The sequence below is a fragment of the Prunus avium genome, chromosome 7 (genome assembly GCF_965620075.1).
Source record: "Prunus avium chromosome 7, drPruAviu1.hap1.1, whole genome shotgun sequence".
NCBI classification, from domain to species: Eukaryota; Viridiplantae; Streptophyta; class Magnoliopsida; order Rosales; family Rosaceae; genus Prunus; species Prunus avium.
This window is the reverse complement of record NC_142290.1, coordinates 27,103,255-27,116,515: the sequence shown is the minus strand read 5'-3', so window position 1 is coordinate 27,116,515 and position 13,261 is coordinate 27,103,255. Positions and strand designations below refer to the sequence as shown.

Sequence of the window (13,261 nt, the reverse complement as noted above, 5' to 3'; positions counted from 1 at the left end):
ATACATCTATTAGCCGTCCTAAGTTTATTTTCTCCCATCTTTTTCCCGTATACGAGGAAACCTTATATGGCCCAAACGGTATTTATCATGAACCAAACACATCCTTATATCTTTCCAACTACAGTCTTACACAACTTTGAATGCAAAATATATTCCATGATTGAACTCGCTAAAATGAGTCGGACAATGCTCAGGAAAACCAAAAAAATATTTTACAAGCTGAAACAAAATCCGCTTACAACTTTGAAAAATACAACCCTCAATTTTCATCCTTTCGATAAAAAAAAGTGGGGAAAAAAAACAAAGCCACAAAAGACAAACCCTCAATTTTCTTTTTCTAAACTCGAAAATTGAAAATCTCAAATCTCCACGCAGCAACCGGACTGCACGAACCCAGAGAACTCATCAGGAGCTTCCACGTTCCTCAATTTACCATTTTGCCCTTCAACCAAAAATGACCCTTGCTCCCCGCCTTGGTAAGCCGACCCTGATACCAAGGCCCACGGGCCCAACTCAACCGCGCTGGTCCCGACCCCAACCCGCGAGTCACAGTCGCCCCAACAAAACAGCTTCCCATCCTTCCCAACCCCAACGCAAGACCTCGGGCACTGACCCGCACGCCACGCGTCCTCAACCCGCCTCCACCGACCAGACCCGATTTCATAAACCTCAGCGCATCCCACGAAGCACCCTTGACTGTCCGTACAATACCCGCTCACGACCCAAAACTCCGACCCGGAAACAAACCCCTCGCACTCGTCTCGCTCCCGACTCATCCCAGCCAACTCGCTCCACTCGTTCTCCCTCACGTCGTAGACCCTCGCCGATTTCAACGCGTTCTTGTTCTGGTCGTGGCCCCCGGCGACGTAGACCCGGCCGTTGAACTCGCCGGCGGCGAAGAACGACCGGGTCTCCGGCATATCCTTGCCCCGAGTCCACCTCTGAGTCGTGAACTCGTACACGAACACGTCCTTCACGGGCTGGTAACTCGCCGGGTCCCACCCGCCCATCAACACAAGCTTGCCCTCGCAGGCCGTCACTTGGCAGAACATCGGAAGCCCATGTGGGTATTTCGGAACCGGGTCGACCCGGTCCCAGCTCCCACTGACAGGGTCAAAAACCGAGACGCCGTAAACGGGCGGTCCAGCCGGTTTGGTCTCGTCCACCGCAGTCTGAACCGGAAGCGCCTGGACGAGGCAAGCGGGCTTGTGGGTGCGCCCGGATTGCTTTCTGTGGTTGTAAAAGTCCCGACTTTGAAGCAAGTCCTGCCAGCGGTGGCAAACTCGTGAGGCGACTCGGTGAGTCGAGTAGTGCAAACGAGTCATGCACTCGTGCCCGAGTTCCTCTGGTAGACCAGGTATTAACTCGGTCATTTGCAATTTTTTTGGGTTTTTTTTTTCTTTTCTATTTTTGGGCGATAAAAGTTAGAAATTTTTTGTCTAGAAGGTTTCAAAAGATGGGTGGTGTGGTGGGCTTTCACTCACTCGGCTATTTATAAGCGAACAGAAAGTGATGGATGGAGCCTGGGGTGTAAATCAACGGTTGCCATGCGCCGCACACAGATTTGGGAAATTTAGGCATTTTAAAATTGAAACTTAAAATATCCAAATCTGTTTTTTTTTGGGTTAAGGAAAAATCGAATGAAATCGAACCGAAGAGCTCAAGTGCAAGATGGTTATCAGTTCAGTTATGCTGGTTTTGGCTGGGTTTTTTCAAAAATAAATTTTGAACTTTAAAATATCCAAATCTGTTTTTTTTCTGGGTTAAGAAAAATCGAAATAAATCGAACCGAAAATCTCGGATGCAAGATGGTTATCAGTTCAGTTATGCTGGTTTTGACTGGGTTTTTCTTAAATAAATTTTTAGCTTTTTTATTTTCTTAATTTTTGCTTTGCTTTAATGGTAATTAAAGGATACGTTGAGAAGAGGGTTTGACTGGTTGTTTTAAAGAGGAAAAGGATAAGGGTTGACGACGTGTGGAAACGAGAACAGGGTTCGTGTCCTTCGGTCCCAGACTGTGGGGTTCTCAGTAAAGCCAAAAGCTTCTAGAAGAAAACCGACGTGGATGGATAAAAAATGATTTATTTTGGAATAATAATATCATACCCATTTTCTGTTTTTAATATATTTTTTTATTTTCCTAATTTAATGCCATCTAGATAATGATCCAAATACCAAGACCCGCCGATGAAAACCGGAATAATAATGCCATCTAGATATCCTTAGGGTGGAAAATCAAAATCGGAACCGGTCTGAATCAATCCAGTTTGAATTTGTTTCAATTTTTTATATTTTCGGTAAATACGATTTTTTTCCTTTTTTTAAAATTAATTTGGTTTGGTTTTGCGGTTCTGCGATTCCAATGTCCACTCCTAATAAAATCTAATTGACAAAACAAAAAACAAAAAACAAAAAATCATTATACTGTTTGAGTCAATTGAATTCAATGTGTCTCCTTCACATATTCTTTATAATATTTTAAGTAGCACTGCTGAGCTGGATGTGGCAGTGATTAACACGTATCGGGAGTTGCCACGTGATAATGTTGGATTGGAAAGTATCAGAAACAAAAGCTCAATTAGTTATTGGTGTGTAGTCACCATAACATGAATTATGAGAGGAGGAGGAGCATTCGGTTGGTTATTGGTACAAACATCAAGTTGAAGTTATCCCTCTCCTAAATGGGCCTTAATCAGAGATCCTGTGTGAAGCAAAACTTCTATATTAAAACGAAAGTAGAATCGGACAGACATTACCTTTGTCTCAAATCTTTAAATTTTCATTTTCGATTATAATCTTCTAAAGGTCCATCGAATTGTGTGAACTTTTTTTTATTTTTAATACAAGCGATAATCTAAACTACAATGAACCAGAACTATAATGGGAAGTGAAAACGAGAAAGATTCGTTTTAAGTTAATGTTTTATGTGTTACATCATCAATGCATTTATCTTTTCTTTTGGGTTACGTACATCCTTTTAAGATATGCTTTTGTGAAAAGTGCGGAATTTTAAGTTTACAAAAATATCGTGTAAAAGCGATGGTAGAACCACTTCTGCTAAATGAGGGCAAGGTTGGTGTTTGGTCCAATTATACTGTAGGGTCTTGTCTCTTGAGGAAAAGGCAAAACGTTCTAGAAGAAAACCGACCTGGATTGACAAATTGGATTTTGGAATATCATAGCCACTAAATTTCTTTTCTTTTTCTCTTCTAATTTAAAGCCACCGATCCTACAGATATAATCGCCAAATCATATCCACCGACTTTAAAATATAATCGCAAAAAAAAAAAAAAACTCACTATACAATTTTTGTTTATTTTTGTATATATATTCTAATACAAGTGATAGTCTAAATTATAAACATTATCGGTCTTAAGCAATGACGGATCCAAGAATTTTTCTAGGAGTGGGCTAATTAGTATTATATGGTTGGATTATATTTTTTTATATATAGAAAATATGATAGGATTTCAATGGGTAGAAGAAAATAAAATCTGATTTGGGTGGCTAGGATAGGCTGAATTCTAAAAGATAAGTGGGCTAATACTTAATTGTAGTGGATTTTGTTGTACTATGGTCTTATGTCTGGGCATCGAAGGGGACCGCTCTGGGTCTCAGACCATGAGGAAGGACTTATATGTCACGAGGAAATCAGCTGTTTTATTATCCCAATCCAATTATGCTCTGTTATGTGAAATCCTTATCACGTGTGTAGAATGTGATTAATTGAAGATAGCAAAACAGTATTATTCCCGTGATATAAAAGTTTTTCTCCATACCAAGGGCGCCCATTTTTGTATATGCAAGTTGTAACAGATGGTGATCAGTTCGCAGTCCGGTTTTTAAAACCATGGTTTTACCTATGCTCAACCCAAAACCTTTATCCAGCCACCACTCATTGATCATTTATTTTTGGGGTACGAACTCAGTAATCATTAAATGATTTAATTTAAATCATATACATGGATGCTGTATGCATGCCGTTTTAAGTAGCTGCTCCTATATTGTATATATTATTATTCAAGGCCATGTTACAAGTGAATTTTTGAGTCAAATGACACAAGGGTCCAAATAAAAATCACTTCAAGTTCATTAGCAATTACAAGGGGCTGCATTTAACAATTGAATGTTATTTCTTTGAACAACAAACATCCAATTAATCCAATATTTCCTTCAAAAAAAGAGCGGTTAATTCTTCTGTTGTGATGTTTTTTTTTTGTTATAAATGTTTTATGACTCATGTTGTTTTTTTTAATTTTAGTTTACTAGAATTACTATATTTAAGTCAAAAAGAAAATATATGTGCAGAAATATTTTATTTTATTTATAATTAAACTATGATTGTATACAAAGCTAAATGGGCTCATTTTAATTTTTAGTCTCAAGCCACATAAAAGTCAGGGTTGTCTCGTAGAGAGGGGGTTTTCACACAAACTATTAAGGTGTTATAGGAATTCGAACGTTAAACTACTGGTCTACAAGTTAAGGCTTTTTTCCACCGAGCTAGACTTTATTAACGAGATATTCTTTATATTTAAATGGCAGTGATAAGTTGGATGTGTCAATAGCTGGCACGTATTGAGCGTTGCCATGTGGTCACGGGAGATTGGAGCACATCCAGAAACAAAACTCAATGAGTTGTTGTTGGTCTGTCAACATGACATTAATAGCAATACTAAGTAGCATGTCGTTGGTTCTATGGTCCCAAGCAATCCAGAGCAGCTCAGATATTAAATGCGATTGCATGCATAGAACAAAATTTTGAAGCTTGGTGTTTAAGTTATGCCATAGGGCATTTTGGAGATCTTGTGTGAAAGCAGGAGAACCAATCGTGACATTGGCATGTTCCCAAACCCTTATGGATGTATGTTCTCTTTTACCGCTATCTCATCCTTTTTAGATGTGTTTCTTTTTCCTTTCTTTTGTTTGGTTTACAATTTTTTTTTTGTAACAGTAAGCGATAATTGTATTCATAACTTAGGCACCAAGACAATAAGCCACAAGTGCATAAACTACCTAAAAAGGGTTAATACAAATGTGGAACCACATTAACCACGTACGGTTAATCCAGATAACCACAAGGTATATCTCCACTAAGGCTGCGTTTGGTTCATGGGAAACCAATTGCTTTCCCGTGTCTGGTAAGTCAGGCATGGGAAAGCGTTGCCTAGCACATGAGAAAGTAGGAGGGAAAGTGAATCCTTCCTTCCTACTTGAGTTTCACTTTCCCTTCCCATGGGAAAGTAAGACTAACTTTTTTTTTGACTAATTTGTCCTTACTAACAATTCATAATTACAGTTTTTATCCAACAATTATTGGTATTTTTTTATTATTTTAATAGGGATACAATTGGAAAACTAAACAAAATTTGTTTTCCATTCCTACTCAAAACAAACATGGGAAAGGAAATAAAGTGATATTTCCGGGTCACTTTCCCGGCATTACCAACACCATTTCTCATCCCTTGAGAAATGACATGGGAAATGATTTCCCATCAAATTCATTCCGTGAAGCCCACCCCAAATTTTTCCAAATAAACAAATAGCTACATATGGTAACCTACACTCATGCACTGCCCACCCGAGTCCCAGCTCACCACTTCTCCTTTTCTACTTTTGGTTGGACAGACAGAATTTCTCCTAAGACAATAAAATAGTATAAAAATTGCTTCTTCTTTTTTAATGGTGGGAAAGTTTAAAATCCAACCCTCATTAAATACTATAGCTACTCAATCTTTTAGTTGACATTTTTACCCTCATCATGTATTGTTTTCCAACATGTGTTTGTGTCATCATTTCTTTTTTACCCTTTGAGGATATGTTCTTTTCCTCATGCTTGAAAAATCTTTACATAAAAACTTTAAAACAAAATACTATTGCTTGTGAAGATAAAATACAATAGTCTTCTTATGATTTCCTCTTCTATATGGTTACTCTTTGTGCATTACTACGACTTCTAATTGAATTTTTTTCTTTGTTCTTGAGATTTATTTTTTCAATACAAATGATTTGATGGTCATATAATTTTTTGAAAGAACAAATAAATTCAAGAAAAATAATACATAACAGCAAATGAGAACCAAAAGAACAAAAGAGAGAAAAAAAAGAAAGGAAAATATGATATGTAAACGATGGATGTGCATATATGTCTTGATTAATTAACCACTTATCCAACATGAATCTTTGGTATGATTCTCTCATCCATTTTTAGTTCCTCTCTATGTGTATTTTTTATGTTTATTAATCAAATTAACTTGTATTGTCAAATTTAGTAGATAAATTTTGCCCATCCGATTTTCAGATCCTGGAACCGCCACATAAAGCCAAACAAATTTTGACATGAAAGTCGCAATCCTGAACAAATCAAACATAGACCGCAACGCCAAAAACTACCAATACAATTACAACTTTTACAATATCTTTTAGATGTATGATGTAGTGATTGTGAATTTTAAGTTTACAGAAATTGCAAGTAAAAACAACAGCAGAACCATTCATGATGCCGTTTTCTCATTCTCTTTAAATCTATCCCGTTCTGGGATCAAGGAATTTCTTGGTCAACTCCCATTGGATTAAATCCAACGGTGGATAGGAGCCTAAACAATAAACTCAGTTTATAGCTTTTAATGTCAATTTTTTGGGTAAAAAATCTTTAAAGAAAGCATTTTTCAAACAGGAAATTTGCATTTTTATCACGCAATCACCCGTTTCTTTCTAAATTCCAGTTCATCCCTTCCAAATTTCAGACTCTTCTATATGCCCTTTGTTTTCTCTAACAATTTTCTTTACCATTGGCCCAGTTTTCAGAGAGCAGCACATTTGCATATGCTTTCAAATTTCCTTTTCTTCTATAGCAATGGCGCAAACCCAGATGGGGGAATTCAATTCGAAAGATCAAGAAGGGAAAAGTTTAAATGCAAAAATTAATAAGGATGCCAAAATACATATTAGAGACGTAATTTTCAAAGGGTTCTAAATGGAGAAAAATTATTAAGGTTTAAGAAGAGAGAAGAAAGAGACTAAACCCTTCGATAAGAGAATTGATAGAGAAAAATTCCATCAACTTGGGTGGCGTTTTGATGCTAAAGTCCTTTAGTTTTCTTTTTGAAAAATTACTCTCAAAATTATTTCCCCAAAAAAATCGACATTAAAAACTAGGTAAATTAGCTTGAATACCACCTGAATTTTTGGGCATGTGTGACATTACCACATAAACTTTTAATTTTTGTTATTAACCACCAAACTTTGTAAAGTGTCGAAATTTACCACATATGTTCTCCGTTAAAGTTTCCGTTAACTCAATTCAATTTATAACTAAAAACCTTTTTAAATAGCAAATGGTGGAGTTTTTATGCAAAGGGTGAGAGGGTGGGAGGAGGGATGTGATGCGATGGGTTTTGGGTGGGGGAGGAGGCTGCTCTGCTGTGCAGTAGGGGAGAAAAGTTTTTCTTATTCTAATTTTGTTACTTATATCGAATTGACAAAATTATCATTCAGCAAATAACATATGTGTAGTATGTGACTTAACTTAACGAAAATTTTAATGGAGTTAGGCGTAAGTGGTAAATTACAACATTTTACATAGTTTAGGTGGTTAATAGTAAAAATTAATAATACAGGTGATAATCATGCACATGCCTAAAAGTTCATGTGGTATTTATACAAATTTTCCTAAAAACTATGAAGTCAGTTTATTTTTTAAACTCTTATGCACCGTTGGATTTAATCCAATGATAGTTGCCCAAGAAACTCCTTGATCCCTGTGAACCAGGAGAACGAGACTGTTTCAATATATGGTGTAATGATTATGTGGTATTTTAAAGTTTCAATAATGCCATTTGTATCATATTAATTAACTACCTTATTGATCATCTCTCGAAATTGGTGTTTATTTTAAAATAAATTATTTAATAATTACATTAAATTACCTTTATTAATGGGAGTTAAATTATCATTATAGTGGCTAATTTTCTGAACGACTTATTGGTTTTAAAGTCTCCAACGACTATTTTATTGAATATTATGTATAGATATATCTATAGTCTGCAAAAGATGACTTACAAAAAAGCCACAGCCTTCTTCCTTTTCATCCCTATGAAATTCTCTTTTTTTTTTACTTTGTGACTGAGATTTTTGAGCAACATAGTCAGAAAGATGTTTGTATTTAGGTCCTTTCTCGGTGAAAATAAGAATCTAGACATAAGAGATTTTGGAATTGTTTTATCTTGAGGACATAATGGCATTTTCTGAACTATTTGCCGTGTAACGTCTTAAAGAGAGTAACTTAGTACGCGACTCATCCCAAGAATCGTTCAGAGCTACATATTGTATTTTTTGAATAACATTTTTCTTTTATTTTAATTTATGCATCAACAATGTATATGAGACCTACTTGTATTAAAACGATCGTCAACAATATGTTCATTAAATGCAGTACAAATAGCAGCACATGTTTTGAGTTTAGTTATTTTAGTCATTGCAACAAAAGGCGATATCAACAATGTCATCACTACTAGTCAAAACTCTGTCTCTCCTCAGCTTTATTATTTTTTTCTCAACCATTGGTTGTTCTTATGCATAATTTTCTCAACCATTTGACAAGAGATTTGAACTAAAATAACACGTTGGTTTGGTTTTTTTCGCTTTTACTTATTTTTATATTGCTCACATTGGTTTAGACGTTTCAAGGGCCAGCTCACATTTTCTAATTTTCACATTGGTTTTCCTTTTCAACATGAAGCCTTTCGATTGCTTTCGGTGGGCATCACCCAACCACATTTTTCTTTCCATCTTGTTAAAAAAAAGTTATTGACTTTTTCCTAAATTCATTCATTCTTTCAAGTAAGTTCATGATTGCAATTAAATATTCTAGTGAAAGATAGGTGGGAGATAGGCTTTTGGGACTGGTGATATTGAACTCTTTTCTTTTTTTCTTTTCTAAATGAGCGTAATACTTTACATGTTTGCTAAAAGTTTCTGGGTGAATGAACATTCGTTTAGTAATACTCAGTCTCTACTTTATTAAAGAAAATTTCAAGTTCAACTTAATTGTTTAATAAATAGAAAAATTGTTTGATCAAACGATAGTTTAAATTATTCTAAATTAATCTAATATACATCGAGGGAGAATCGAATTTCAATATAAGGGAGTTGGCTCATTGCGTTGACTAATTTTAAAAAATATATATATTTTTATGAGAGAAGATCATTGTGTCTAGAAGGGAGCTCTACCACGCCTTTCCAGTGGTTGCCCCCATCCAGGGTAGGACAAGGCCCAAGCCCAGGTGAGAGCTTCTAGCGGGCCAAGCTAGCCCGGGCAAACTGCAGGTCCCATGTAATCGAGCCAGTCCACAGGCAAAACTAGCCCGAGCTCGAGCTCGAAGGCAGCTAACGTCATGGCTGATGCCATCCTGACGTCAGCGCTCGGGTTTTAATTTTTTTTTACAGTTGGCACGTGTGTCGTTAAAAAAAATTTGAATTTACGTGCTCTGACTCCAGCGTCAGCCTTGCTTTATGCCAACGGTAACATGCCACGTGGCGCGTTCTGGTCGCTCCGATCGTTTTTTTCCTCAAATCCAATGACTATCCGTTTTTTTTTTTGGCTAAAGAAATTTGAAATAAAAAATTTGAATTTTTTTTATAAAAAATTACCTACAAATGTTGTTCACTTTCAATACCAAATCCTTATACATTTTCTTCTCCTTCTATTATTTTTCACTTTCTACACAATTTTCTTCGCTTTCAATTTTCATTTTTATTCAACATCTTATGGCATCTTCCATTGAAGCCAGAGGGTCGTGGACAAACGATCGAAGAGGTCAAAATCTTGGCAATTAGGTAAAAAATTAATTGTCGTTTTATTCAATTTAATGTCATTTAAAAAAATATTTTCTTGCATTTCCAATTTAATTTTTTTAATAGATTATTCAAGGCCCAAAAAAAAAAAAAAAAAACATTACACATGGCTCCTCAAGTGAACAATGCCGCAGTCGGTTCCCTTGGTGCATTCCATGTTGGAAATATTGGCACTATTACATCCTCCAAAGGAAAATACCCCCCCACATCGTGATCCGGTGGAACCGCCTCTGCCAATGATTGAGTCATCCTTGTACTCGATTGTGTCGGATTGTGAGGACCAGAAGTATTTCAATTGTATGATGAGTGAGTAGGTATTCAATTGTATGATGAGTGATATGTGAATTTTATAATAAATATGGACATGTGGCAACCGAAAATCTTATATAAAAATTTTATTTGAAATTTGAGATGTGAATTTTATAATAAATATGGACACGTGACAACCGAAAATTTTATCCGAAAATTTTATCGGAAAATCTTATTAAAAAATTTATCCGAAATATGAGATGAGAATTTTATATAATAAAAAATGACACATGACAACCTAAAATCCTATCCGAATATGAATTTTATAATAAATATTGACACGTAGGAACCCAAAATCTTATCCGAAAATTTTCTCCAAATTAATTGTTTAGGTTATAATAAAAATAAAATAAAAAAGTGAATAGTATTTGCCCTTTTGCATGGCAATGGGTGGAAACACACCTTGCTTTTTACAAGGGCTGCCCTTATTCAGGTAAATAGTATCTGTCTTTGCCTCCCCTTGCCCCCCTGTGGAAAGGGAGGAGGAGAGTGTCAAATTATTATATATATTTTTTCAAAAGTTTTTTTTTATCAAAATTCGATAAATGAGTACATAAATTTGGGATATGACACATAAAACCCCAGTCCAAAAACCAGAAGACAATCTAAACTTGTCCTAGAGTCTAGAATTCAAAAACTTCCTAAGCTCCTTTCTTAGGATCTTCCCAGCTAGAGACTTTGGAATTGAATCTACAAACACCACCTTCCTGACCTTCTTGTATGGAGCAACCTGTGCAGCCACAAAATCCATGACAGCTTCATGGTTTAGTTCACTTCTGTGCTTCCTCACCACAAAAGCCACAGGCACCTCTCCACTTTCTTCATCCATAGCACCTGCCACAGCAACATCAAGTATCTCGGGATGGTTGATCAGCACACATTCTAAATCTGCAGGAGCAATCTGAAAGCCCTTGTATTTGATCGCATCTTTCAAGCGGTCTTGTAGATGTAAGTATCCATCTTCATCAAAAAACACAATGTCTCCAGTGTGTAGCCAGCCCTCTTCATCAATTGTTGACAATGTTGCCTTGGCATTGTTCAAGTAGCCCTTCATAATCCCCGGTCCGTGTAGCCATAGCTCACCGGTACTTGTTGGAGGCAGAGGGGATCCAGTGTTCCAGTCCACCACTTTAGCTTGCATGTTTGGAGCTAAAAGCCCTATTGAAGAGGGTTTCCTAAGCTTTTCGGTGTTGAAACCGCGAGTTCCTACCGCGGTGGTCTCAGTCATGCCGTAGCCCTGAATGAGATCAATGTGAGGAAAGGTTTGAACAAAGTCCTCTATGGTTTTCATGCTCAACAGAGCTGCACCGCAAGAAACCTGCTTTAAACTCTTGAGGCTATGAGGGGCCAAGCCATCCTTGGCTCTTGTTGTCAATGCTGTCAATATTGGTGGAACAACTGGGAAGTGTGTAACTTTATACCTATCAATTGCCCTGATCACCTCATTGACATCAAATCTCTTCATCACAACAACTCTAGATCCTAAAGACAACAACCCCATCACGAAAAGTGACAACCCGTATATATGAAACAATGGCAGAACAGCTAAATACACATTATCCAAGCTTGAACCCTCATACTGTGAAGCCTCAAAACGCACAAAATGGGCAACTGTAGCTATGAAATTCCTGTGTGTTAGCATAACACCTTTGCTCACACCAGTAGTCCCGGACGAAAACATTATTGCAGCAGTGTCTTGCTGCTTAATCACTGGCCTTGGAGCCAAATCAAACCTACTACAAATAAGCTTATAAAAAACTGAAAAAATGTCCTCCTTCAAACCTGAAATTGCATTTTCTGGTACCAGAATTGCAGGAATGCCCAATGCTTGTAATTTATCAGCATTCTCAGGTCCAGTAAAAGCATGACATGCTTTGGTATCAGCAATCTGTTTCTTGATTTCTGCTACACTGCTGAGGGGATTCATGGTTGTGACAATAGCACCAAGGTACAAAACACCCAAGAAAGCAATGGGATAGTAAATGGAATTTGGCAAAAGAAGCAAAATAACATCACCTTGTGAGATGCCCATTTGCTGGAGACCAGAGGCCATGGACTTGACAGAAGAGTAGAGCTGTGAGTAAGAAATTGCAGACCCACAGGAGGAACCAATGAGAGCTGAGGAAACCCCATCATGCTGGTATGAGAAAATGAAGGAGACAACATCAAGAAAAGGGTCTGATGGGAGGTCAATGGAAAGGTGTTTGCTTTGGTAAATCCCCGTTTCTGGTGAAAACCACCGAGGAGACTGTTCTGCAGGTAAAGCTTTCTGGTTCTGAATGCTTTGTTTTCCTGAGATATGGGAGTTGAAGTTGGTGTTTGAGGGTGTGGCCATTGTAGCTAGCTAGAGAGTACTATAAAAGATTGTATCAGGTAGGTTTCTGTTGTTTTGTATCCCATGGGAGTCTAACGCTCATTTGATCAAACACTTGGTGGCCACAAATTTCAATGGTCAATAGTGAGTGAGCAAGAGATCAGAAGTGCTATATTCTCTCCGCATAAATCTTCTTATTGTTATTATAGATTATTGGCAAACAAAGTCGGTTTGGTACTTGGTGTATTTTAGTAGATGGTTCATTGCTTCCTCGGAAAGGAAGGCCATTCGTTCTGGGGATGAAAAATTGCTTGATGTACATTTCTTGTAGGGCAACTTCATTTATAAATATATGAAACCGCATGAGATTTATGTGCATCTTCAATCATCAAAACAACACGCCTCCTGCATGCATACCCGATTGGAAGTCAATACTCATATCTATCATGATTAAAACAACACAAAACCCTTCAATATTGAAAGGACTTTTAATCTAACCAATGTGGTTGGTGTGAGTGGTTCGGCACTCTCATTCCTTAAGAGAGGTCAGAGGTTCGATCCATACTCACGTATGGAGTCACCACTTTGACCAGTACTTTACCCCTTACGGGCCGACCCGGTGTGAGCGGGGATTAGTCTGGGTTGTGGTTAAGGCTTAAAGGTGCCATCCATAGTTGGGGCCCATCCACGACCACCTCGTGGTTCAGACAAAAAAATAAAAGGACTTTTAATCTCAATTGATGTATGGTATATATCTAAAATTACTTCACCCATTAGAAAACA

The 13,261-nt window shown here is 37.1% G+C and overlaps 2 protein-coding genes across 2 annotated transcripts; both read right to left on the bottom strand.

Annotated features, from left to right (window-relative positions):
* Positions 1–135: 135 nt before the first annotated feature.
* Positions 136–1,685, bottom strand: LOC110749084 (F-box/kelch-repeat protein At2g44130-like). The gene has a single exon (XM_088244850.1). The coding sequence runs from the start codon at positions 1,371–1,373 to the stop codon at positions 360–362; it is 1,014 nt and encodes a 337-aa protein (XP_088100976.1). The 5' UTR covers positions 1,374–1,685; the 3' UTR covers positions 136–359.
* Positions 1,686–10,626: 8,941 nt separating this feature from the next.
* On the bottom strand, positions 10,627–12,867 carry LOC110749086 (AMP-dependent synthetase and ligase family protein). Its single transcript, XM_021949109.2, has one exon. The coding sequence runs from the start codon at positions 12,497–12,499 to the stop codon at positions 10,781–10,783; it is 1,719 nt and encodes a 572-aa protein (XP_021804801.2). The 5' UTR covers positions 12,500–12,867; the 3' UTR covers positions 10,627–10,780.
* Between the last annotated feature and the right edge of the window lie 394 nt (positions 12,868–13,261).